This window comes from Mauremys reevesii, linkage group 2 (assembly GCF_016161935.1).
Source record: "Mauremys reevesii isolate NIE-2019 linkage group 2, ASM1616193v1, whole genome shotgun sequence".
Taxonomy (NCBI): domain Eukaryota; kingdom Metazoa; phylum Chordata; order Testudines; family Geoemydidae; genus Mauremys; species Mauremys reevesii.
In genome coordinates, this window is record NC_052624.1 from 285525988 (window position 1) to 285553715 (window position 27728).

The window sequence follows — 27728 nt, forward strand, 5'->3', positions numbered from 1 at the left end:
AGAAATCCATGATTAAATCAAGTCTGACTAGTGATTTAAATCATAATTTAAATCAAATCAACCCTGTCAGATGATGGGTCAAATTTCATGTTCCAGCTATTTAGTGAGTTATGGAAGATGTGTGGGGCAAAATAGCTGAGATCTGCCCTATATTATCCAGAGACACATGGTTCAGTTGAAAGGTTCAATGTGACCCTCAGATCTATGCTGGGAATGTATAAAGGAGGGCAAGCGACAGGGATGTCCTGTTACCTCTCTGTTATTCGCTTACCGGGAGGTACCCCGAGAGTCTGCGAGGTTTGCCCCATGTGATCTCCTGGGTGGGAGAAAGGCCAGAGGTCCCCTAGATCACATGAAAGACTCCTGGGAGGGTGAGACTGAGGCAGAGGGGGAGCTGGTGGCTGAAGACGTACAGAAGTTTAGGAAGAATCTGAAGAGTCTGATAGAACGATTCATCAAAACCTCCTGAGAACCAGCCTGCTCAGGAAGCTTGGCGTGACTACAACGCCTGCAAGTCACCATGTGACATGGGCGACTCGGTCCTGGAGTTACTCCCTAGAAAAAGGCCCCAAATGCAGAACTCAGGGGCGGGGCCTTTTGAGGCTGTGGAAAGGGTTAACGATGGTATTTACAATATCCATGAAGGCCTCACACTGTAACCTCTCTGGCTGTTCCTAGCCTCTTCCCCTGAGCATCACTAAAAACTATTTCCCCACTGCTTCAAGTGTAAACCACAGTTATAGCAACTCTTGTGTAAATCCTGCCAAACTACGCCGCTGGGACAGCTGTCGGGTCAGGGTGCAATCCAGACCAGTCACCATTAGCCCTGCAACCCGGGGTGCCTCCCAATGCTTTGCTGCTGTAGCTCCCAGCCCGGGATGCTCCCAGCCAGCCTGCCAACATGCAGGTCACATCCCGAGTGTCTCTGGCCCAGCAGCCTGTCAGCAACACCCCAGCCACAGTCTGGCTTCCAGCAGCCTTGGTTACAACCAGCACGATGATCCCAGTCCCGAATTTCCCCCAAACCACGTCCAGCCGCTTCTGGACAGTGCAGAGAAATGATAAGAGTCACTGCTCCTGTAAAGAGACAAAACCACATCCCAGCTTATCAGCTTAACTGGGGGGAATACACCCTCCCCTGCAAACCCAGCACTGAGCTGCTTTAGCGTGAACTCAAGACAAGTTTATTAACAATAGGACCTACATTAATTGATGTCATGTGAAAGGAATAAAGTTAGGAAGGGTCAGAAGAAAATAAAAATGACAACATGCATCTCAAAGTCTAAAACAATCTAGCAAGATGCTGGCTTTATTCACGATGGTTTCTCTCACCAGTCTTTCTTCCTCCCAGCCACAGCTGACTTTCCCTCAGTCAGGACCTCCCACAAAGGTACAAGGGGCTGGCTTCCCTCGCCTCCCTAGGTGAAAGATCTTTGTCTAAGCAGGTTTCTCACCTACATTCAGTTCCAGAGACTTCAATCTCCACCCGCCTTGGCTGAAGGACCCGTCCTCAGCTTGCAAGAGCTCCATTCCCTTGTGTCTGTCCAGTGACAGATGCCAAAGATGGCTTCTGTCCTTGCTTGTATCTTCCAAAGGTCAGTGAACTTGTTTCAAGAGGCAGGATGAGCTCATGCTGTTCTTCCCTTCCTGGGGGCTTCCCGTCCCCTGCACAGGTTCTATGACAATGGGGCGTCCATTGTTTCTGATTCCACCATGCTGAATTTACATAGGAGACCGGTAGATAGCGGCGACGTTCCCTCCTGCCTGGGCAGACTGTACAGCCTAATAACAATGAGTCCCCATCATTCCTTACAGAGTGTTAATACAGACATTTCACAGTGAGATCCATCACCAGTGTGTCAGGGGCTTTCTGAAAAGACCTCACTCCATACCCTTTAATAACTCAGTAACGTCGTATACAATCAGCCGATCCAACTGCTTATCACTTGAGGTTCAGCCCGTCCCCATCTTTATAAACCCGTAAACCTTAGCAGTGGGTTCTTGAGAAGTACAACCCAGACCCACTTCTCCCTCTTGCTGGCTGTAGACCATGCTGTCTTCTCTCTCACTTGTTAGCCTGAGGTTTGCCTCCACCCGTAGCTGCTTGATAGGTCTGTTTATGAAATATGTAAATACATTTTCGTTGTCTTTCAAAGTACTTCAGAAGTAACTCGCAGGTAGGGAAAACAAATTCCCTTTAGGGCAGACCTGTTTCCCAACTCCCCCAGCATGCCTGGATTAAACCCAAGTGATCATTCTAGCGTATTTCCATAGCTCTCAATACCCACCACAGACATACACCACACAAGAACATTACCGACCAGAGAGTTATCACTTTTCAGATGATGCCTCCCAAGGCCTATTTTGTACAAAGACTGTTGCAATAGCAGGTAGGGTATGAATGTGGAGGTACTTTCGGTCACACCTCCCTCTTACAAACCTGCAGGGGGGTTAGCCACTGGCTGACCTGGAGGCAGCAGGTTAGAACCCACCATTCACCAACACCTCAGTAGTTTAATTACATCTGAAATCACCACCCTCAACCCATAGATTAAAGGGCAACTTCCCCCCTCCTCAACATTCCTACTTCCCCCAGTGGTTGCTTGTCACCCAGGCCAGTAAAGAGTTCTGTCACCCCCAAGGTGTTTACTCAGTTCTCTGACCACGCTGAGTCTGCCCTGCTCTCAGGGGAGTTCTGGGCCACAGCTCTCCTAATTGTGTCAGAGACTCACCACTCCCAGCAGTCTTCCCTGCTCTCAGCAGAGCGCTATTCCCTAGCTGTGACAGAGTCCCACCACTCCTAGCAGATCCTGGCCCACAGCACCATCTAGCCATGCCTCAGTTTCCCTCACCCAGAACAGTAAAGTGTCACCCTCTAAGTTGTGAAACCAGACCTCTTACCAGGCTGCCCTGCTCCCAGCAGAACTCTGGCCCACAGCAATCCTCGCTGTGCCAGTGTCTCTCCACACTCAGCACCTTTCAGCCATGCCTCAGTTTCCCTGTTCCAGTGGAGTTCTGGCCTACAGCTTTCCTAGCTGTGCCAGAGTCATACTCCACACCGACTCAGGTTCCCTGGTGAGGGCTTACCCCTCGACCACTGAATCTGGCTATGGCAGGCGTGTGCCCAAGCCCTCAGGCTCCACCGTTACATCATTACAGGAACTAACACATGCAGAAAAGCCACATCCCACATGCCCCCAGTCAGAATCCCAGAATGACCTTTAATGTCCGTCATGCCTCAGGCTACAGGCAGAGTGGTGGGGTCCATCTATCCACATCTGGACATCTGCTATCCCCTGATCAGCCACCCTCATATGTCCTTCCTCCTGGGTCCTATGGGCGTGACTTGTCCCGCCTCTTCTGTTTGAGATGCCTGCATGTGTTCTGGTCAGCAAGCTTCTGCTGCTGCACCTCAGCCTCCTCGCACAGGCCTCCAGCGTCATCCACCTCTCCCCCACGAGTAGCCTCTTCCACTCCCACCTCCCCAGCTCTTGCCATTATTCCCCTGGGGAACTAGCCGCTTGGTCTCTTGCATGCCTTGTAGAACGAGGGACCCCCTTTGGTCCCCAGTTTGGTGCAGGCACCCCAGCCTGCCTTATGGCACATGAATGCGGCATGGCCACTGGCTCTGATTGTGTCTGAGCGGCTGCTGACAGAGCTCCCTGTGCTGACAGCTCCGCTCACTGCTTCTTGGGGAGCTCAGCACCTGCTTCTTTGCTACTGTTTAGTCATCTTCACGCTTTCCTTTGTTCTATTGTCCTTGCTCGAAATAAACAAATAGAAATTAGTAAAACTGGTCCCAGCCTCTCCACCAGAGAATCACTTAAAACTATTTTACCGGGGCTCAAAGTGTAAACCTCAGTTAAAATAACAACCTGTGTGTCACTCCTGCCGACTACGCCAGTGGCAACCTGCCTGCTGTGACTCCAGGGCGTCAGTGCCAGCCTCAGGGCAGAGTGCCTGGAACCCAGCACCAGCCCCACATTGGCTGTGAGTTCTGTGTTCGATTTCACCCACCGGTTACCAGGTGTGAGCTCCTCAGCCCGCACGACAGCCTAACCGGGGAGTCACAGACAGGCCCGTGGGCGCCCCCCTCTGTCCTGCCACCTGTGCGATAGCCGGGCCCTTCCCCCAAGGATACAGCAACAGTCAGGTTACGCCCTGTCCCAAAGGCCCCGTCCTCACCCCCGGGCCCCTGTGCTTCAGCTCTCACACCAAAGCCCCGCTTGTAGCCAGCCCTATAACAAGCTGTCGAAAGCTCCATTACATGGGAAAGGAAACAGGAGAGTTCTTGGCGAGGTTAAAGCAGGTAACCATAGATACACACACAAATGAACTACAAAAAGTAATAGAAGCTTCTCTGATAAGCTTTATACGTCCTTTAGGGCTAAACCAGGATAAGCACTGGGGATCTTTTGCTTATGCCTAGTAATTCTTGCCCCTAGAGTCCAAGCAGCATAAAGATACAGTTCCTCCTCGTTAGGGGGTTTTAACCCCTTCCCCACTTCTGTTCTGAGCTGTGAACTCAGCTGATGGGAGGAATCCACTTGAATGACTCATCTTCATGGGGGGAGGGGAACAGTCAATAACAGTCTTTTGTCCCCTTTAATGTTCCACCCTAGTCCGTCTGGTGTCGATGGGCCCTCCTTGATGGGCAGGACAGAACACCTGCTGTTGGAGACCAGCATTTCACACTAGTTAATGTCTCTCTCCTGCCTGGTGATTTACAGCCACAGAGGCTCACACCCTCAAATATTCCCTTACGACAGTGGGTACAGACGTTAGAAGTGAGATTAATGCCGGCAGCAATTCACAAGCATTGCATACAGTCTAAGCACAGTCTTACAATTCTAATACCCATCTGAACAATACTAACACACAGACGACCCAGCCTGGTTCCAGCCACGTATGTGTCTGATCACTGGAGACATGGGGACCTTGACGTGAGCTGGCCCCTGCTCTGCCATTGTCACGCTCCCTATAAAAAGGTACAAAACACAGAACTCATGGGACTGGCCTTCTGAGTTTGTAGAAAGGGATAACAATGTTATTTACAATATACAAGAAGGCCCCCTCAGCAAGGCGGCTTCACAGACCGTGCATGTGAACAGGTTAAAAGCACATCAGAGTCAGGAAGCCATTGTAAACATGATATGTTGTGCAGAGGAGACTTCTCCGAGCGCTCCTCATTGATTTGATGGCGGCATGCCACAACAACAACTCACTAGAGAGCACTGGGTTATCTGAAGCACTAAGCTCAGCTGAAAAGACAGAGGTTCTGAGTATGTTGCAGAGTCACCCCCAGGGATTTTCCAATAGGCCAGAACTGACTCGTAAAATGGTCTGTAAGATTAACACTGTGGAGCCACAACCTGCTCCCAGCAGAGCATATCGGACCACAGGAAAGATGCAGGAGCAAATTCCTAAGGTGATAAAAGGGATGCTGGAAATGGGGATAATTAAGGGGTCAAACAGTTCCTGGGCTTCTCCAGTTATTATGGCTCCCAGAAAGGCTGGACCACAAGGTTTTGGGTTGATCAGAGAAAGTTTAACACCATCACAGCTCCTGACACACACCCTGTGCCCAGAACTGACAGCACGTTAACCACTCTGGGCCAGACAAAAGATCTGAGCACTCCACACCTAAAGAGAGGATATTGGCAAATCCCATTAGACAGCAAAGTGCAGAAAACAAATCTGCCTTCATTACTGATCGGGGACTTTTTGAGTTCAAAATGTTACCTTTTGGATTAATTAATGCCAGAGCCACCTTTCAGAGATTTGTTAATCAAATGCAAAGAAACAGATTGGCAGGAAATCTACCTGGACCCGAGGCTGTAGCTTGCTAAGTTAGATCTTAGCCATTAGAAAGCGTATTTTTATCTTTGTTTGTTTGTAACCCCGTCTAACTTTACTCCTCCTACTTTGTATCACTTCATCCACGTCCTTTTTGTCTGAACTTGGTTTATGTTACACTAAGCCAGCTCAGTGCTGTGCTTGACGGGAAGGATGTGTTTACCCCAGGGAGGTTAAGAAGCTGGGATGTGTCTTTGTCTCTTTAAAGGAGACAATGACCCTTACTGTTTCTGAGTGTTCCAGGAGAGGGCTGGACCTTGCAGAGCACGTGGCTTTGGGAAAATTCAGGGGTGAGCTGGGGTCACCTCTGCAAGTAACAAGACTGATGGAAGCCGGGGTGGGGCTGCTGTGTCGTAGGCAGGCTGCTGGCGTCCGAGTGCTGGTCCAGGGCCGCACAGCAGGCAGACACTCGGGTACTGCATGCTTGGCTGCTGGCTGAGAGCCACAGCAGCAGAGCATTTAAGGCACCCAGAGCTACAGGGCAGGTAGTGGCACAACCCACTATTTGTCACGCTGTGGGGTGCAATCCAGACCATGGGCCATTAAGCAGCTAAGGCCTTGGCTATTTAACAGAGAATTCAGGGTCCTAACAGACACTCCCTTGAGATGGCTACACAGGACAAAAGGTACCGACAAACTGCCCTAAGAATACAACATGGAAACCGCACATATTAAAGGTAAAGAAAGCACAGCAGCCACCGACCCATCCAGGCAAGAGGGTTCTGAACTGACGCCTACAGGTCAGCCAGTGCCTCCCCGTACTGCCCCAGCGTATGAGGGGAGGTGTGATCCAGGTGTGACACCTTAGTGCCAACTGGCAGGGGTTCCCTGGGGTTACAGACTGGTACGTACAGTCTAATTCACCAGCGAGTGTCATGTGAGGCTGTGACGCTGCCCGGGGTACCCAGGATTATTACCCCCTGCCTCTAGTAGAAGGCAGCCCTACCCACAACAGCTGGGTGTCAGCTCCCTCACGCAACCATTTCTTCGCCTTGCAAGTTAACAATAGGTGCACTGCAGTCCCTGAGTCCCTTTGAATCACTCCCCTGTGATATCCAGCCCCCGACACTGGCTATCCCCAGAAATCCCAGATCCTCTGCCCCCAAGGAACAGCGTGCCCCAGTTCACTAGTTTTACCTTAGCCCACTCCCCCCGCACAGCACCCAGCCCTTATAATCAGGGTGGAGAAAAATCAATGATTTCAAAAAAAAAAATCAGATTTTTTTTATTTAAATCGGGTTTTTTGATAAAATGCTTTTTGAGGAAAACACATATCTAAAGATTGTTTAATTAAAACATTAGAGCTCAATGATATCTCATCATGGAATAGGGATTATAAATTCTAATTCTACAGTATGAGACAGTGTATTCATGTCATGTTTACGAAAAGTTTTGTAAATGAGTTCCAATAGTTCATGGATTAGGGACCCAATCTTGTGGGGTTCCAGGGGTTTCTGTGTAGATTATTTAGGTTAATCTTTCTATCTACCCAATGGGACTCAGCGCTCAATCTAGAAGAGACCAACAGAGATGCTTAGTGTTGCAGTTCTCAAACTGTGAATTTGTGTCTCCCGAGATAACATGCTTGTTAACAGCAAAAATGTTTTTAAATTAATAAATAAATAACAGACCTCAACCTGAGAGCTCAGGGATAGCTCAGTGGTTTGAGCATTGGCCTGCTAAACCCAAGGTTGTGAGTTCAATCCTTAAGGAGGTCCACTTAGGGATCTGGGGCAAAAATTGGTCCTGCCTAGTGAAGGCCAGGGGGCTGGACTCAATGACCTTTCAAGGTCCCTTCCAGCTCTAGGAGATTGGTATAGCTCCAATTATTACCTAACCCTATGGTCCCTCTGCAAAGTTGTGTACACAGAATCAATCCCTTACCTCTCTCTAAAAGTGCAAAATTTCAAAAAGTTCAGTGAATAGAAGACTGTTGGGGGCAGAATAGGTCTGGAGATAAATGTGAGAAGGGAGGGACGGGCAGTAGAAACAAAAGTGAAACTGGTTGAGCAGCATATTCTAGAAGTCTTGAGATCTTTCCGAGTGTAGCCTTCATTGATTTGAGATCTACCAGACCATCCATCCTGACTAGAAGGGAAAACCTATAATGGCAGCTGGCAGTAACAGAGACCCAGTTTGGGAATATTTTAACAGGGCCACCCAGAGGATTCAGGGGGTCTGGGGCAAAGCAATTTCAGGGGCCCCTTCCATAAAAAAAAGTTGCAATACTATAGAATACTATATTCTCATGGGGGGTCTGGGGCAAATTCCCCCGCTCCCCCCCATCTGGGCAGCCCTGTATTTTAATGAAGTTCCTCTACCTGTGGGTAAGACAGGCATGCGTGCAAAATGCAAACAGTGCAACAAAGAAATGCAAGGCCTGGTTGCCCGAATGAAACCACATCATGAGAAGTTTTCCTTCTCAGGGCTTGGCTACTTACACAAATTTGCAGCAGTGTGGGTGGGTGTGGCTCTCAGCGCTCAAATTGCGCTGCAAATTCAAGCGCCCAGTGCCCCAGCGTGCGAGCGGCGCGCTGGGAGCGCTGCGCGCGCTATTATTCCCAGGAGGTGGAGGGGGAGTGATGAGAGCTGAGGAGCGCTCTCGGCGCCTTCGCTTTGCTTGATTACACTTAGCGCTGGCGCTGCTGCGAAGTAGCGCTGGAAGTGTACCTCAGGAGGAAGCTGTGTTGAAGATAATGAAAGGAACATGTCTGAACATGCAGGATCCTCAAGTTGATAAGAAAGAAGTATGAAATAAAAAAGTTTAAGGACTGCCTGTCTTCCTTCTGGACAATACTTCAATTCTCATGTTTAAGCAAAAAATATAGTTGTTATTCTGTGGTACTATCATTTCAGATGCAGCTGTGATAAAAAATAAAGAGCTGAAATAGGCAGATTTTCCTTTTACAATTTCACCTTTAAAGTAGCACTGAGTGGCAGTGAATGCAATGAGGAACACTACATGAGCAGTATGGTAATAATAATTAAATAACTGCATTAACTTATTTTGTTTCAGAGAATCCACCCTCAACATACAGGATTCTGAAGACTATCCACCTTCAACATCACCATTATTTTCTATTGTTTCAGAGTTTCAGTAACATCATGTATGTCACATAGCCACAGTATATCACCTGTAGCAAAAAGAAAAAAAAAATCTCCATCATCCAGAAACAGCTATAGATAAGTTTGTGGTAAGAACCAGCAGATTACAAAAAGAGGTAATTGATGAAAAAATTGCCCACTTTCTTTATGCAACAAACTCTCCTTTCCGTATGACTGAGAATGGACACTTCCTTAACATGGTTCAGTCATTAAGACCAGGATACAGTCCACGCAACAGAGCAGATGTTGCAGGCAAATTGCTGGATAAAGTGTATGAAAGAGAAACTGAGCAGTGTGCAAAAGGTCTAGAGGGTGAAATTGTTAACCTGAGTCTTGATGAGTGGAGCAATGTCCCCAATGATCCTGTTGCATGTGCTTGTGTGACAACAGAAGGGACTGTCCTTACTGAAACAACTGATACATCAGGAAATGCCCACACAGCAGAATACTTACAAGAAGTAGCAGTAAAAGCTACAAGAAACTGTGAAAAAAATTCAAATGTCCAGTACGCAGCTTGGTCACAGACAATGCTGCAAATGTATCCAAGATGAGAAGAAATTATTTGGAAGAGAGTCCCAAGCTAATAACATACGGTTGCAGTGCTCATTTGATGCACCTCCTAGCCAAAGAAATCAGTGTTCCAGAAATAAAGACTAATGTTGAAATTGCAAAATACTTCCGTAACAACCACTTTGCAGCAGCTGCTCTGAAAAAAGTGGGAGGACCCAAGCTAACTCCCACAAGATGCGCGATGGAACTCAGTAGTGGACTGTTCTGAGCACTATATCAAGAACTGGCCTAATCTGATGACAGTTTGTGAACAAAAACGTGAAAAAAATAGATGGCACCATCACAGCCAAAGTTCTCAAGATTAGGCTTAAGAGAAATGTTGAACACATGCTGAGTACCCTGAAGCCTATTTCTGTAGCCTTGAACAAAATGCAGGGAAATAGCTGTTTTATTACTGTCACTGTTGAAATTTGGAAGGAACTGAGTGAGATCTTAAAAAGAGAAATATACAATGACAGAGTTAAATTACAAGCATTAAAAAAACGAATGGGATAAGCACCATCTCTAGCTCATTTTCTCACAAATATTTTCAATACTCGGTGCCGGGGTCAAATCTTAACTGGTGAAGAAGAGGAGTTGGCTATGACATGGACATAGGGTGACCAGACCGCAAGTTTAAAAAATTGGGACGGGGGTGGGGGTTAATAGGAGTCTATATTAGGAAAAAAAATACCCCCAAATCGGGACAGTCTCTATAAAATCGGGACATCTGGTCACTCTACATGGACATCCAGCAATCATCCCTCCATAATGCCAACTATAATAAACTTCAGAGCTAAGGGTGAACCATTCAAGAAATATATGTTTGCTGATGCTTTAAAGAAAGTCACACCAGTGAACTGGTGGAAGTCACTTATGCACTTGATTTCAAAGATTGTTGAAGTGATGATCTCACTGTTAACAGCAGTAGCTTGTTGTGCTGGTGTAGAAAGAATATTTTTTTCCTTTGCACTAATTCATTCCAAACTGAGAAGTTGTTTGGGACCTGAAAAAGCAGGAAAGCTTGTTTTTCTTTTCCAGATTATGAACAAACAGGAAAATGAAGGTGAAGACGACTGACTTAGCAGCAGAAGCCAATATTTTAAGTTTCTCATGTTGACCTGGCTGACGTAGTCAATTTAATTTTTGTTTTTTTAATTCTAGGGGTTTTTTTAAAAAAATATTTCATTTAACTATTTTAGTTAAAAACAATTTTAACAAAAACAAACCCGATTTAAAAAAACTTGAATGTTTAAATTCAAACATTCATATGCTTGTTTTGTTAAAATATTTTATATTTGCTGTTGAAGAAAAAAAATCCAGAATACATAACGTTGCTGTTTTAGTTAAATAAAACAATTTAAAAGTCTGTCTGGTAATGTTCTCCTCCTAATACAGCATGGCAAGGAAATCCTCTAAATATTAATGATTAACCTGTTGAACTGTAAAAGCAGCAAAGAGTCTTGTGGAACCTTATAGACTAACAGACGTTTTGGAGCATGAGCTTTCGTGGGTGAATACCCACTTCGTCGACATGCATCCAACGAAGTGGGTATTCACCCACGAACGCTCATGCTCCAAAACGTCTGTTAGTCTATAAGGTGCCACAAGACTCTCTGCTGCTTTTACAGATCCAGACTAACGCAGCTACCCCTCTGATGACTGTTGAACTGGAGATAGTTCACCTCCCAATGACTTCATCAATATCTGCTTCAATTACCTTTGGTGAATGAAATAACCAAACATTCATTTTCTGATATAGCTGTAAAACTAATCTGAAAAGTTTTCAAAATAAATCATTTTTTAAATGTATAGTGTGTACCTTCTAAAAATGAAACCTACATCTATCTCTGAGTTGTGAAGAATATGTATTAAGGTTATAACAACCAACAAGAATGCACTTATGTCAAAATCTATGATTAAATCGAATCTTCCTGCCTAGTGATTTTTATCAAATCCACCCTGCTCATAATGAAACAAATGAAGGTTTATTTAGGAAAGAACAGAGATTCAACTAAGAACACGAGAGAGTGATGGAAACAAACAGTGACTGTACAAAAGTGAACCACAAAACATGCATGTGGGTCTGTACTTATTAACAGTTACCTTTCCTACCTGACACAATGACTGCTCCCACCCCCAAAAGTTCAGTCTGTTGCAGTTAGCTGGCTTCCCGGGAACCAGCAGCCAAACATTCATGAAAACACCCCCGCTCCACAAGATGTTTCCTCAGGGAATTAATCCAGACGCCCTCCCCCCACTCTGTGTTACCGTGACAGTCTACTGTCTCTGCTCACACAGGGCGAGCCTGATCCTTTACCACCTCCAAGTGGTTTCGATTGTTTGCAGTTGTCTCTGATGGTTTCCATCGATTAGCCTTGCTCCATCCCAAGGCTGACAACTGAGCCTTGCAGTACATCACCAGTTAACCAGGGAGCGGTGACAACTCCCTCCTGCTTGAGTGGGCCATCACCAAGACACATTATCCCCTGGTGACTAACTTCTTCTCCAAGCTCATAAAGCACCCTGTCAATACAGTTACATTAGCCCCTAAGTACTACTCGCACATACACCTCACAAGCATTATGAGGCTTGGTAAGTTACAAGCTTGCATGTCACCCCTCAGGGATAAATACCCTGCAAGACATGTGTTTGGTATAGCGAGTTTGTCAGGTCTGAGAAGAGACTCGTTTGGAATTGTGAGGAAGTGGGAATGTTCCGGCTGTGTTCTGTGAATGCTGAGTGGGGAGTATTGACCTGGGAAGGGTGCAGGGGAGTTTTGCTGGGACGGGCTGCATTGGGGAAGGGAGGATACCTGAGCATGTAACCTGAGAACCCAGGACGGGGGTTGGAGGCCAGGTAACACCTCTGCCCGGGACACTGGAAAAAGGACAAAGGCTGGGGGGGGGGGGGAGACTGAGTGAGAGGCTGGGGGGAGTTTCAGTTGGAGCTGGCTGGGAAATGGAGAGGGGTGTCCCGACAGGGCTTGGGCTTCCCAACAGGGCTGTGGCCTCCCTGGGGGCCCCAGATGGACCTAACTAAGGGGGGGCCCTGTTGTCTGTACCGGCAAGCCCTGTCCTGGACTGTGTTCCTGTCGTCTAAATAAACCTTCTGTTTTACCGGCTGGCTGAGAGTCATGGTGAATCGCAGGAAGCCGGGGGTGCAGGGCCTTGACTCCCCTCACACTCTGTGACACTTTGCCACGGGTCACAGAGGTCTCAGATAAAAGCCACTGCTGCACCGGTCATCAATATCATTGCAAAACACATGCACAGATGCTGTTCTTAAGGGCTGTGTCTAGGGACTCGCCACTGGCAAAGGTGAAAAGCAGGTTTTCTGTCAGACAAATGTTTTTCTAGCTGGCTGGTTACATGTACATTAAGCAGTGTCTGGCTCACAGTGGGTCTCACCTCACTGATCCGAGCCGAATGCAGGATCGAGAAAACTTCAGAGAGAGAAAAGTAATAGGAGGAAGCAAGTGGCACCTATTTTCATTCCCTCTGGGGCACCTGGCATTGGCCACTGCCAGCAGACAGGATACTGGGCTGGATGGACCTTTGGTCCGACCCAGTCTGGCCGTTCTTATCTTACGGTGCACCTCAAAGCTTTGCTCTCTAGGACATTTGGGGGACAAAGATGATCCTTCGCCTGGGAAGTAAATGGACAGCAATTTGCTTCATGAAAGCGGGGTCTCAACCAGACCTGGCTGGAAACGCGGGAGAGGCTCTTGGGCCAGATAGGCGGCTGTAGCCAGGAGGCTAACCTGGTGGCTAAGTGCAGTCTCTAGGAACTGGGCTGTGATTTTGTTTTCCATGCAGCCATTTGTTTCCAATATTCTTATTCGCTGTCCCCTGAATCTCTGTCTTTGATGACAAACGTACTCTTGTTTTCACTCTAAATATATGCAGGTGCTGTGTGCTCAGCAGGTGCTGGTCCCCGGCTGAGCGTACCAGCCGGTGAGTTCTGTGCGCGCAGGAGGGCTGGTCATTCTGAGAGTGCCAGTGGCTCAGGGCTGGGCCCTCCAGAGGGACGCTCCGAGGACTCGGGGCTTGGCAGATGCCTGTCGCTCCCTGCACAGAGGGAACGGGGCCTGCAGAGCCCTGGCAGGCAGTGCTTGTGCTGCCAGAGGCTGGTGGTTTCAGGGAGCTCACCCCCAGCAGGCACAGACAAGACTTCGTCACGCTAAAGGCAAGTGGTGGTGAGGGGCCTGAGAACACCACGGTGCCAGAGATTCCAGTCCAGGTCTCCCAAGTGCCAGACTGACGCCCCAGCGGTTAGTGCTCTGCAATGCAATGCAGGAGACCCTGGCTCGAAGCCCCCCAGGGAACACTGCAGGGACAGGGCTGGTGACCCAGGGGACCCCAGCTAGCACAGTGCCAGCACTGATTCCCAGGCCTAGGCACAGGCTGGCCGAGGGGACGTCCCCCGCCCCCCCAAGGCGGCTCTGTTGGCCTGGTACCTGAGATGGTGGGTGGAGAGTTTCTCCAGCAGCGCACTGCCCATGCGCTCGCCCGCCACCAGCAGGAGTGTGACGGCGATGTCATGGTAGCCCTGGTAGTAGTGCAGCTCGGGGTGAGCCCTCAGGATGTGCAGGATGAGGTCGATGAGTTGCTCCTGCAGGACCTGGCGCTGCTCGGCCCGCATGCCTGCGCAGAGACAGAGGGTCAGAGCCCCAGGGTACCGTGCAGTGCAAGCACCTTGCTCCAGCACCTCCCACTCAGCCAGCTCCACCGAGCCAGCCCCCACTGGAGCCTCTGGCTCCCCCACCCTGGCTCTGCTTGGGCAGGGGTGTGGTGGGAAGACTGTCAGACAGGAGGTCCCTGCAGTGCTCCTTTGGCCTGACCGCAGGCCCCTCTAAGCCCCTCTGGCAGTTGGTCCCAGGCAGGTGCCCATGACCGAGCGCACTGTGCCTCAGGCCCGGTACCTGGGCTCCGTGAGCTGCCCTGTCCCAGCTGCCTTGGCGGGTCCCAAGCGGAGACGTGGTCTCTGCTGCAGCTGGGCCTGCTTCCTTTGAGGATTAGCACCAAGGCCATGAACCAGAGCAGCCAGCAGCCCCCAGAGGGCCAGGAGCACAGCAGACTGGAACCAGTAATTCGGAGCTGAGGGGCCCCGTATCGTCCCTCCCCATCCTGTGAGCCAGCCACTCCCTCATCCAAGCCCTGGCTTACAGAGAAGAGGCCGAGAGGCCTGGGGTGGCCAGCGAGCCCCAGTGCGGGGTGCACGTGGGGAGGGAGCGTGATCGCTGCGTTTGGTGCTGTGAGTTTGTCAGGTCTGAGAAGAGAACTGGTAGCAAAGAACAGGGACCCTTCGCTCTTCCAGTCGGACTCGCGCACGGAGCTTTCTCACCAAACCTTCAGCCGAGTGGCCTCCGCTGGCCCCACGAAGCCGGGTGAGACTGGTGCCCCACCAACCCTCCCCAAATAGTCCAGCACCTGGCTGGGCAGATTCACCCCCAGACAGCAGGGGAGCGACAGGGAATCTCTTGGCAGGGGGTGTGGATAGGGGGCTGCTCCAGCCAGACGCTCGGGCGGGGGGCTGGGTTAGTGGAAGTTCTAAGGCAGGGCTACGGAGGGGGAGCACAGCGAGAGGCACAGGTACCTTCCGAGGCAGGCAGCTCCCCTCTGGCACCAGCTCTGCACGGCAGAGCCAGGAACAGGCAGGACAGAAAGAAAACACAGTTACCAGGGAGACTCCCCTGCAGCACGCTCCCCGCTGCGCCGGACCCAGGCCGGGGTCTGCCTGGGGAGGAGGGGCACGTGCCGATCAGCGGAGCCGAGTCTAGCCTCAGGAGCCTGCGGGGGCCTGTGGGGAACCCTGGGCCCTACCTGGCTCTAGCAATGGGGAAGCACTTAACCCTTCCCTGGCCACTCTGAGCTGAGAGCAACAGCCCAATGCAGGAATGAGGGCCTGGCCCCTGGGAACACCCCACCCCCTTACAAAGCTACCCGGCCCCATCTTTCACACCTCTGGGCCGGTGGCCGCCTTGGGTCTCTGTCCCAGCAGGGGGGCCTCTGGGGAGGGGGGAACAAACACCTTCTCCCCTTAAATTCTCCTTTCCCCCAGCAACTCCAGCCACCCTCCCCCACAGCTCCCGTGGGAGGGAGGTGAGGCCATCAGGCCCCTGCCACCTGGGACTAACCGATGCCCGATCCCAGCACACAGCAAAGCTCTCCCCAGCTGCCACCACTTCAGCCCAGGAAGGGCCTGTGGGAACCTCACTGCCCACGGGTGTCCCCGGCACCAGGGCACATCTCACCTTGGGGGAAGCGGCGAGTGGAGCGGCTCACGTCCAGCTGCACTTGGGTGTAGTCCTTGTGGTGCTGGCGGACAGCCCTGCCTGGGGGAGAGGCAGTGGGGTCAGGGGCACCCTCAGGGCTAGCAGCGATCCCGACAGCCCCACACACCTCACCCCAGCTGACCTGAGGGTCTGCAGCGTGGACCCCAACTCACAGAACAGGACGGGTCAGCCTGGCATTGGGGAGCCTGTCTGAGCCTTTGCCCGCCTGCCAGCCACACGGCCCCAGCTCAGATCTCTGGCTCGGGGGAGGGCTGGTACCCAGGCAGCGCTGGCAGCAGTTCCAGTGTCACAGTGGCAGGGAGTGCTTTGTGCTGGCTGCCCATCACCCTGGCCCCAGGGCACGGCACGGCGATGTGGACTGGTGCCAGCTAGTGCGCAGAGCACACAGCCGGAGCTAACAGGGCAGACTTTAACCCCAGCTCTGATTTGGGCTCGGGCAAGTCTCTGGCCCGGTCCCCAGGTTGCCCAGGCATTAGTCCATCTCCTGGCTCAGGGTCTGCAGAATGCGGGTCCCAGCTCCACACCCAGGGTGGGGAGACTCAGTCAGCACCCCACCCCGTCAGGCTCAGTGTTCGCTAAGCCCAGCACGACGACGACGAGGAACCACAGAGGGTGCTGCACCCAGGCCCCGCTGAGCCCCTGGCAGCAGCTCCTTGCCAACCCCTCTCATCCTTGCTTTGCAGCTGCTGTAAACCAACGCCTGGGAGCTCCCAAAGGGCCAGATGTTTGCAGTAGCTCGCAATATGCAAAGCAGCTACCGCAGTGACCCAAGCAGGCTACTGCAGGGGGCCTTGGCAGCCACACACATTTACACCCCTTCTGGGCACACCAGCCCACAACTCCCACGTCTAGCATGAGGTGCCACCCACAGGGCCTACAAGCCCCAGCATGCACTGCTCTCCCGGGGTCCCAGCAGGATGAAATGTAAGGTAAGCACCCTATGAATATGAATTAGCCCCATGGAGATCTATCCGATCCCCATTACACAGGGGGTGCTGATGAACAGAGGGGCAAAGTGATGCGACAGCAGCAGAGGTGGAGAGAGAACCCAGGAGTCTTGGCTCCTAGGTTCCTTGCTCTAACCACTAGCCTATAGCGTCTCTGCATAGAACCAACCATGCAAGAGAGACCCAAGCACTTCCTGCTCATGGGACAGCCAATCAGAACTCCCCGCTCCCCTCCGGTGCCTGGAAGCCCGTTAAGGCACTGGCCAGCCCAGCAGCGAGGCCCTGGGGCACAGACGCACCCCCACACTCCAGGGAGTTGAGCCCCCCTACCTGGCTTGGGAGGCAGGTTGTACACATTGACGCTAAGCAGCTTCGGCCAGACCTTCCTGCGGATCTCATCGGTGAGCAGCCCCCCCTCGCTCACCGCTGCCCCCCGGAGGGTCTCCACGGCCACCGGGTCACTCGTTAGGGCCTGGTGGATTAACAGCAGCTTCTGCTTCCTCTTCGACCCGAGCAGCTCTGCCAGCAGGAGAGAGATGGTCACCGGCTAGGCCCTGCCCAGCTGCCCACGCTTGGCCGTCGCCACCTGTATCCTTGTCCTGGCTCAGCCTGCACTCGAACCCTTCCCTACAGCGCCCAGTGTGCTCCTTCCCCCCAGGGCTCGGGGCACACGCTCAGCTCTGCCACGACCTAGGCCTGCAGACTCCTCAGGGAAGGGCCTGAGACTCGGCCTGTGGGATGCACACAGGGAGGGGAGAGACAGGGAGTGGGGCAGCCAGTTTCCCCAGATTCAACTAGGATAAAGGCAAACGAAGAAGCCTGGGGAATTAGCCAAACTCCCAGCTCCTCATGGGGGGCCAGACCAAGGGAGCAGGAAGGCAGAGCTCCTGGAGAGGCAGCGATTAGGCACCAGTTTGGGTTCGGCTCCCATCACAAGACCAAGCAGCCCTGCGTAGCTGTGGGAGCCGCATGCACAGGCACCAAGTCGCAGAGCAGGGAGGGGACACTGGGCCCAGTTCCAGCCACCCCATTCCCAGAAAGCAAGCGACAAACTGGAGGGAACTCGGAGAAACGAGTCGCTGGAGAGTCTGACACGAGCAAGGCTTGGCTCAGCGACAGGCCATGGGGTGGAGACAGGCCTGGGGACGTCCAGCTAGCCCAGAACGCTGCAACGGGTCTCCTCAGCGACACTGGCTACCACAAGTGCAGCAGCCCTGTCCTCCGCCACCTCCGCTGCTCTTGCAGAGAACAGAGTCTAGCGCAAAGTATTGCACGGCCTAGCACTGGGGAGCCCGAATGGAGTCCACTGTGGACAGCTCCGGTCCTCTGGCCCCAGGGGACCTTTCTGCCATCGAGAGGCAGAGTTTTCCCAGGGGCCATCCAGATTATGCAACAGCCCCCCAGGGACAAAGGGTCACCCCAAGGCTCGCCAGCCCTGCTCCCCCTGCCAGGCACACTCCTCCAACCGGCCTTCTCTCACACAGACCAAGGGGGCCGCTGACAAAAGGAAACACCCCACCACGCCCCCAGGTCTGCCCTCGGGCTAGGGGGAGAGACCGGACCGTGCAGGATGGCGTCGGACACAAGAGCAGGAGGCGCTCAGACCCCCAGGTGGTGAGGGTGGGATACGGCCCTACAGAGAACAGAACAGACATGGCTGCTCTACAAACCCCGAGGAGGGAGAAGGCTCATTCAGGGTGGCGCAGGGTAGCGGATGCTGGGGCTGTCTTTAACAGCGGCTCTAACGGATGAGTTAGACCAAAGCGCCTCTTTGCATCATCACAGGCACTGGCTGGGACCAGAGCTGTAAGCACCCAGCTGAACACTGGGCTAGATGGGACCACCGGGATCTCAAGTCCAGTCCCTGCTATCGCAGGCGACCCCACCGTGTATTCCTGACAGGACACGTTCCAACCAGCACATCTGCAAGACAAAAGCTGCCCCGCTCCTCCGACTGAGCGCAGCTCTCCAGGCATGGCCACAACAGCGGAGAACCAGAAAGCCCTTGACAAAGCCCCTCCCGGGAGGCTGCTGTGAAAACAAAGCAGATGGGGCAAGACGCAAAATCTTGTTGTGGATCAGAAACTAGCCAAGGCCAAAAACAAGGATGTACATGGGCAAAGGGTGCGTGAGCTCTCTGGGAAAGGGGGTTACGGTGGATGGGAAGCTGGATATGAGTCAGCAGGGTGCCCTTGTTGCCAAGAAGGCTAACGGCATTTTGGGCTGTATAAGTAGGAGCATTGCCAGCAGGTCGAAGGAAGTGATTATTCCCCTCTATTCGGCACTGGTGAGGCCTCATCTGGAGTTCTGGGTCCGGTTTTGGGCCCCGCACTACAGAAGGAATGTGGACAAATTGGAGACAGTCCAGCAGAGGGCAATGAAAATAATTAGGGGGCTGGAGCACATGACTTACGAGAGGCTGAGGGAACTGGGATTGTTTAGTCTGCGGAAGAGAAGAATGAGGGGGGATTTGATAGCTGCTTTCAACTACCTGAAAGGGGGTCCAAAGAGGATGGAGCTCGGCTGTTCTCAGTGGTGGCAGATGACAGAACAAGGAGTAATGGTCTCAAGTTGCAGTGGGGGAGGTCTAGGTTGGATATTAGGAAACACTATTTCCCTAGGAGGGTGGTGAAGCACTGGGATGGGTTCCCTAGGGAGATGGTGGGATCTCCACCCTTAGAGGTTTTTAAGGTCAGGCTTGACAAAGTCCTGGCTGGGATGATTTAGTTGGGGATTGGTCCTGCTTTGAGCAGGGGGTTGGACTAGATACCTCCTGAGGTCCCTTCCAACCCTGAGATTCTATGAGTCTATCACCTGTGCAGCCCCATGCCAATGGAGCTCTGGTCCTGAACAGTGGTTCTGGGTTCTGTACTGGGACCAGTATTTAATTATTCATTACACAGGAAAAAACGGCATTAAAAGAACACTATTAAGGTTGCCAAATCAGCACTCAAAAATTACAAAATGCCTTAATCTGGCCCCTTTTGTGCATATTACAATGCAGCCTTTAATTATGTGATCAGATACTATCTGTTCCCCAGGATTCCTGCCTCATTCAGTGCACAGGATGGATGATGCTCACTTACCCTCATTCTCCACTGTGCAGCCACAGGCCTTATTCACCCACAGTATCTGAACCCTGCTCTTCAGCAGTATTATTCATTTCCTCACGGGCTTTTCCACAGCGCTCAGCACTATAGCATCTGAGTGCTTCACAAACAATTTATCTTCACAACACCCCCGGGAAATGAGCAGCTATCACCCCATTTTACAGATGGAGCACTGAGGCACAAAGGGATTCGTTCTGGGGTGGCCAATCTGAGACATCTAGGACCTCATTCTTCAGAGTACTCAGCATCACACAGCACTTTGTATGTTCAAAACACAGCTCCTGCTGAGAGCTCAGCGCTTCTGCAAACCAGCCCCCAGGGTTCAAGTCAGGCACCCAGAAAACGAGGTGCACACAGTTAGCAGCCACCTGTCCATAGTCTGGTTTAAGTGACTTGCCCAGCAGCACACAGCAACTCTGTGGCAAAGGCACCATTCAGCTGCCTTAACCATGAGCCCAGCCTCTCTGCCTACAGTCCTCTGCCTCCTTCACTACACACTTTCCAACGTCTGCAGCAGATAAGGCAGCTGCCTTCACCACACAGCCCTGACTGCATCCCCAGAGCAGGTCCCTCCTGTTCACTGAATTCGGTGGGAGCACCACTGAGAGCGCAGGGGAGACAGTCTCAGTTGTGGTCGCTCCAGCCTCAGGGCTGGAGCATGCTCAGAGCTGATGGAATCTATTGAACATGTGTGAACTGCAATTTCTCAAAGGCTTGTTACTTGGCCAAATTTGGACGGATTTACCTGGGGATGGCAAACGGCACCACCCTGACACAAAGGCCAGGCCCATGCCAAATTTCGAGTCCCTGCTCCAAAGCATGGAGGTGCCAGAGCTTCTCAAAGGCCTGGTTGCCAGGATTTTAACACCAGCAAACTGCCTTTTCCCCAGACACATTCTTGAAAACGGCTGACCCCCCAAAACAGGGGGGAGGGATAGCTCAGTGGTTTGAGCATTGGCCTGCTAAACCCAGGGTTGTGAGTTCAATCCTTGAGGAGGCCATTTAGGGAACTGGGGTAAAATTCTGTTTGGGGATTGGTCCTGCTTTGAGCAGAGGGTTGGTAGATGATTTCCTGAGGTCCCTTCTAACCCTAATAGTCTATGATTTTAGCTGAAATTTTCAAAATAAAATACTAATAATAATCAGCCTGAAGCAGACACCTGGCTTGAAAAGCTTTATCCCAACCAATTAAAGACTGGGAAAGTTATAAGCAATTGAAAACAGGGTCTTATCACAGGAAATGTCAGGCACCCATAATAATGAAGGATGCTCCGAGCCCAGCCCAGACCGATCGGGGAAAGGCGGGAGCAGGGAGTGGGAAAGTCTGTAGACGACACAGTGATTTTAGCTTGTTGAGTGGAGAAGGCTGAGGAGCCTCCGAGACCCCGAAGCAGCGCCATGGCCAGTGGATTTCTTGTAACAAAAGCGCAGTAATGCCCTTTGGCGGGACAAGCCTGAGCTCCTCGGGCCGTTCGAACTGAACCAGAGCGGCTCAGGCAAGGGGCCAGAGCAGCACGCAGGGCAGGAAACAGAGGTAAGGCTCAATGTGCAGCAGCAATCCAGAGACAGACAAAATGTCAGGGCGAAGAATCGTCCTGAGGCTACCCCCCTGCCACTGTGTGAAGCGCTGGGGCCGCTCCAGCCATGCTAGAGATGTAGCAGAAAGAGGGGTGGGGGTGGGTGAAGGGGAGTGCCGGGTATTACCGAGGGGCAGCTTCGCTCCTTTCACTGTCCTGGGGCTGGTGTGCAGCCTGCTGTCTCACCCGCAAGCCGGCAGCTTTCACAAGCACCCTGACTTCCAGGCAGGCTCCAGCAGCATTAGCAGCTCACAGGACTAGCTGGGGAGGAGAGGTGGAGAAGCAGATGTTGGGACGCCCACCCCCGCAGCTGTCACCCTCCCCTCTGCGGACACCTGGCTCGCGTGGGCCTGGCCCTGCGACTAATCCCACCACGGGACCCAGGAGTAGCCCTTCTGCGCGGCACCCGCTCGGGCAGCGGCCACAAGCCGGGACGGGTGTGAGCACAAGCAGGAAGGCTCCAGCAGGGCAGCAGGCTGCCATCCCCTACTCAGGGATTGCTCCCTAGACGATGCCTTCGACTCTTAGCCCCTCTAGCCTGAGGCGCCCCAAGTGACGGGGCTCCCAGCCCTCCCCCTGGGTGGGGAGGGGCACTGCAGCCTGAGCCAGCGATGGGGCTCCCAGCCCTCCCCACCTCAATGCATCTCACCTGCCTGAATTCCATCCCCTTCCTCCGGGCTCCACCCTGCTCCTCCCCACACTCCCTCCCTCCTTCACCCCTACTTGGCTGCCTTCGCTAGACACATGGGGCGCTTTCAGTCTGGCCATCCAGCTCTGGCTCTCCAGGCCCTGAGCATTTCTGTAGCTCTCCTCCAAACTCCCCGCAGCTGGCTCTCCAGGGGCCAGTGCAGAACGCACAATTCCAGGAGCAGCGGCCCCAGAAGCCGCGGCAGGGACTCTCTCCTCCTTGCTCCAGGCTGGAGACCTCTCCATGCGATGGAGGCACCACAGATCTCATTGCAAACATCCCCCCACACCTCAGCTCTGGCGCCTCCAGCTGAGCGCTCCCGGGACAAGGGGAGGGGGCAGCCTCGGACACAGACGCGGCAGAAAGGCACAGCGGGTTTGGAAGCCACTACCCGCCGTTTTCCCTGTCACCAGCCATCCATAAATCACCGCTAGAAACCAGAACGTTCAGAGCTGGCGTCAAGGCTATGACACCAGCCGCACGTCACCAGCACGCACATGGGTCAGGCCCTGAGCGTCACAGCGCATCAGATGCTTCCCAGGGAGCCCCCAGAGGTCGAGGGCTCAGGGACCAGCTAATGCAGCAATATGCTTGCCCAGCTCAGTGCAGGCCTGGGGCACCCTCTGGTGCGATGGGATGCAGGGGTAGGAAGTGAGAAGCCATCAACTCAGCACACGCCACCTGTTCTGTTGGGTGCACCCGGCTCCCCTGCGCTCCCATCGCGGGCCCTCCCAGCTGTTCCACAAAGCAGCTCGTTCATGTCTTTTCTAGCAGTGAAATTACAGCCCTGCAGAGTGTCCCGTACTCCAGGCAGCTCCCTGTCCCTCTGGCGCAGAGGAGTTAAAGTGCCCAACTGCAGTCCTGAAGGTCGCAGGTTTAGCTCCATCTCGCACTGAACGGCCCCCTCCAGTTCATCCAGCTGCGATGCGGGTACCCGATCCATCGGGCTAGGGCAGTCAAAGGCAGAGGACACGTGCCGCTGGCTGTGAAAAGGACAGGCCATAGGCACGTTGGCCGGATGAGCCACTGAACTCTATCGATGGCTCCACCGACGTCCACATTTCCTCCTGCAGCTCCTGCCTGAGCCCCAAAGAGACAGGCAGGGTGCTGCCACCGCTCCCTAAGAAGAATAATGGAGATATACCTATCTCCTAGAACTGGAAGGGACCCCCAAAGGGTCATTGAGTCCAACCCCCTGCCTTCACTAGCAGGACCAAGCACTGATTTTGACCCAGATCCCTAAGTGGCCCCCTCAAGGATTGAACTCACAACTCTGGGTTTAGCAGGCCAACGCTCAAACCACTGAGCTATCCCTCCCCCTCCATGGCCTTTCCACCTCCACCAGAGTGTAGCCCCGTAGGGAACAAGGCTGCTCCCTCACGAGACACAGCAACAAGGCCTAAATTCCCAAGCACCCGAACCCTCCTCCTCCCCACGCGGGGGGCGCGGACCCACCCTTGCCCAAGAGCATGGCTGGAACGTCCCAGGGACCCGCATCATGAACTGCCAACCAGGCTGGAAGCACGGGACATGCGACTCCGCGACCCCCTCTGCCGCTCTACACAGCTGGCCTGAAGAGGCCTCATGGCCGGAAGGGTGACGCGAACCTGGGGGCAGCACATTTCCCAAGCAAAGGGCAGGGGGTCATACACAACACACAGCTCTGCGGCGGCTTTGGGAAGGTGTATATAATATAATGCTAATTCCTAGCGCTATCATCCACAGATCTCACAGCGCTTCACTGGGTCCAGGTCGCTATCCCCATTATACAGATGGGGAAACCGAGGCACAGAGCAAGGAAGTGACTTGCCCAAGGTCACCAGCAGGCCAGTGGCAGAGAACCCAAGTCTCCTGAGTCCCCACCCAGTGCCCTATCCACTAGACCACGCTGCCTCCCATCGGCACAGGGCAGCCAGTCACCGGAGCCGCCTCTCGGCAGACTGCCCAGCACTGGCCTGTGCTCTGAACGCAGCACTCAGTCACCAGCGTTAGAAACCCCAGCCTGGGCCCGCCCCACAGGCCATACCCTGCCCCCAAGCAAGGCCAGCAGCAGCGCCCCAGGAGGATGCAAGAAGCCAGTAGGGGGTGCTCATGGGACAGCCTGTGCCAGGGGAACTGCCTCCCTAGCCCCCACCAATTAGTGCCAAATCATGCCTGTCGCGGGGGGAGGGGCCGATAGGCCACTGCAGCCCTGAGAGCCCCACTGGAGAGCCCCCCAGCACCTCCCCACACCCCAGGGGGCCCTCGGGGTCAGCGCCTGCTCACCTCCTCTCCCCCCAGGGCACGGGGCTCCCCCAGGGGTCAGCGCCCCGCAGCACCCCACAGAATAGGGGTCCCCCAGAGGTCAGCACCTCCCCCCACCCCACAGAATAGGGGTCCCCCAGGGGTCAGCACCTCCCCCCACCCCACAGATTAGGGGTCACCCAGAGGTCAGCACCTCCCCACCCCACAGACTTGGGGTCACCCAGAGGTCAGCACCTGCCCCCACCCCACAGAATAGGGGTCACCCAGGGGTCAGCACCTGCCCCCACCCCACAGAATAGGGGTCCCCCAGGGGTCAGCACCTGCCCCCACCCCACAGAATAGGGGTCCCCCAGGGGTCAGCGCCCCGCAGCACCCCACAGAATAGGGGTCCCCCAGAGGTCAGCACCTCCCCCCCCCCCCCAGAAAAGGGGTACCCCACGGGTCAGCCACACCCCCCCCCCCACAGAATAGGGTCCCCAGGGTCAGCACCTGCCCCCACCCCACAGAATAGGGGTCCCCAGGGTCAGCACCTGCCCCACCCCACAGAATAGGGGTCCCCAGGGTCAGCACCTCCCCACCCCACAGAATAGGGGTCCCCAGGGTCAGCACCTGCCCCACCCCACAGAATAGGGGTCACCCAGGGGTCAGCACCTGCCCCCACCCCACAGAATAGGGGTCCCCAGGGTCAGCACCTGCCCCCACCCCACAGAATAGGGGTCCCCAGGGTCAGCACCTCCCCCCACCCCACAGAATAGGGGTCACCCAGAGGTCAGCACCTGCCCCCACCCCACAGAATAGGGGTCCCCCAGGGGTCAGCACCTGCCCCCACCCCACAGAATAGGGGTCCCCCAGGGGTCAGCACCTGCCCCCACCCCACAGAATAGGGGTCCCCCAGGGGTCAGCACCTCCCCCCACCCCACAGAATAGGGGTCCCCCAGGGGTCAGCACCTCCCCCCACCCCACAGAATAGGGGTCACCCAGGGGTCAGCCCCAGGGCACGGGGGTCAGCGCCCCCCTCTCACCTTCCCGCCGCCTGCCCGGGGGGGGCCGCTCGGCCGAGCCGCCCCCCCGCTGCCTCGGGCCGCCACCGCCGCTCATCGCCGCAGAGCCAACTCACAGCCCCCCCCCGCCCCTTCCAGCCGGGCGACAGAGCCCGCCCCCCGCCGCTTCCGCCCCCTCATTGGAGCGGCCTCCGCTGCCCATTGGACAGAACCGCCGTCGCTCAAGTCCGGAGTGGAAGGGGGAGAGGAAGCGGGGCGCAATGAGCGCTGGGAAATGTAGTTCCCCGGGAGCTGAGGGCCTTGGGTTGTGCCAAAGGAGGGCGGGGGCACGGACATGGACACGCGTGGGCATGGGGGCTCTGCATAGGAAAGGGTGGGGGGTGGGGGGATGCAGGGGTGGGGGCAGTGATTTCCCTCCCCCCCGTATTTCCCCAACCCCCCCAGCTTCGTGAACTAGTCACATGCCAGTTTAGTGACTGTTTGGAAATTTGAATTGAAATTGAAACGTTACTACACACTTTAAAAGCATATACAGTGTATGATAAAATACGTGTGTCTGAAAAAGTATCATCGATTTGAAAAGTATGAACATAGACTAGCTTCCTTATACAGCTGTTGTTTTTTATGACAATGTCAGTGCATTCATTTCAGTGATGTTGGCCAACCTAATCATTTCAAATGATGATTTGTAAGCAAAGTCAAAATGAGCTCTCCCTGACAGCTAGTGATGAGCTGGGGCTGCGGGGAAAGGCTTCAGGGCCAGACTGTATTTCCATTCACACCTAATCTACCGAGGTATCCAGCAAACAGAGCTGTGTTGCCCAAGTGAGAGATTTTGGCTGGGGTTGGGTTTCAAATCACTTGAATGTGGGGTGTCTTATTATCGATCCCTTTCTTAATGATTCCCAACATTCTGTTCATTTTTTGACTGACGCTGCACATTGAGTGGATGTTTTCAGAGAACTCTCCACAGTGACTCCAAAATCTCTTTCTAGAGTGTTAACCGCTAATTCAGACTCCATCGTTTTGTATGTATAGTTGAGATTGTTTTCCAATGTGCATTACTTTGCATTTATCAACATTGAATTTCATCTGCCATTTTGTTGCCCAGGCACCCAGTTTTGTGAGATCCCTTTGTAGCTCTTCGCAGTCTGCCTGGGACTTAACTATCTTGAATAGTTTTGTATCATCTGTTTACCCCTTTTTCCAGATCATTTATGAATATGTAGAACAGCACTGGGCCAGTACAGACCCCTGGAGGACACCACTATTTATCTCTCTCCATTCTGAAAACTGATAATTTATTCCTACCCTTTGTTTCCTATCTTTTAACCAGTTACTGATCCATGAGAGGACCTTCCCTCTCATCCCAGGATGGCTTACTTTTCAAAAGTCAATTTAAATTAAATACATTTTTTTTTAATTTATATTTTTTTAGAAATCTGTTATGTGTTTTGGTGTAACTTGCATTTTCCTTATGTTAAATTTGCATTATCCTAACAAAACATTTACTTTATTCATATCTCTTTTACATGTTGCAGGTCAAAGTGAAAATGAAAAGACAAAAAACAACACAACAATTTTTCCACTCAAAGGCCTCAAAAACTAACCAAGGTGAAGCACACATCAAGAACCAAGAATATATCAACATGTCATCTGAAGGTTCAAGAGGTGTATCTACATCCAACCAATCCGAAGCACAAATACAGCTACCTACTGAAGAAACAGTGTCTCCAAAACCTGAAGGCAGTTCCCAATGTTTGTCGGTCAAAGTGTTCCCATTTATTGGAGTTACAAAAGATGGCTACAGGTGCACCTCTTGCAAAAAAGCTTATGAAGAAGGAAAGCTTCCCAATGCTGAAATTGGTAAAAGTGAAGGATCTTGGTTTGTCAAACTGATCAGCAAAGCCAGTGCTGACAAACTATGTGAATAGTAGACCACAAGCTAAATATGAGTCAACAGTGTGATGCTCTTGCAAAAAAAGCAAACGTGATTCTGGGATGCATTAACAGGTGTGTTGTGAGCAAGACACGAGAAGTCATTCTTCCGCTCTACTCTGCGCTGGTTAGGCCTTAACTGGAGTATTGTGTCCAGTTCTGGGCACCGCATTTCAAGAAAGATGTGGAGAAATTGGAGAGGGTCCAGAGAAGAGCAACAAGAATTATTAAAGGTCTAGAGAACATGACCTATGAAGGAAGGCTGAAAGAATTGGGTTTGTTTAGTTTGGAAAAGAGAAGACTGAGAGGGGACATGATAGCAGTTTTCAGGTATCTAAAAGGGAGTCATAAGGAAGAGGGAGAAAACTTGTTCACCTCAGCCTCTAAGGATAGAACAAGAGGCAATGGGCTTAAA

General features: G+C 52.8%; 1 protein-coding gene across 2 annotated transcripts in view; it reads right to left on the minus strand.

Moving 5' to 3' along the window:
* The window catches only part of LOC120398917 (TBC1 domain family member 20-like), a 35049-nt gene extending 9542 nt beyond the window's left edge, over nt 1-25507 (minus strand). Inside the window, exons 1-5 of one of the 2 annotated variants that reach the window (XM_039526664.1) lie at nt 25397-25474; nt 22812-23250; nt 17086-17274; nt 15767-15847; nt 13970-14156 (exon numbers count right to left, since the gene is read on the minus strand). In XM_039526664.1, coding sequence (XP_039382598.1) covers nt 13970-14156; nt 15767-15847; nt 17086-17274; nt 22812-23133 — 779 coding nt within the window. In that variant the 5' untranslated portion in view covers nt 23134-23250; nt 25397-25474. Of the gene's footprint in view, nt 1-13969; nt 14157-15766; nt 15848-17085; nt 17275-22811; nt 23251-25396 lie in introns of both variants that reach the window. The other variant, XM_039526665.1, reaches the window with a different exon arrangement.
* Between the last annotated feature and the right edge of the window lie 2221 nt (nt 25508-27728).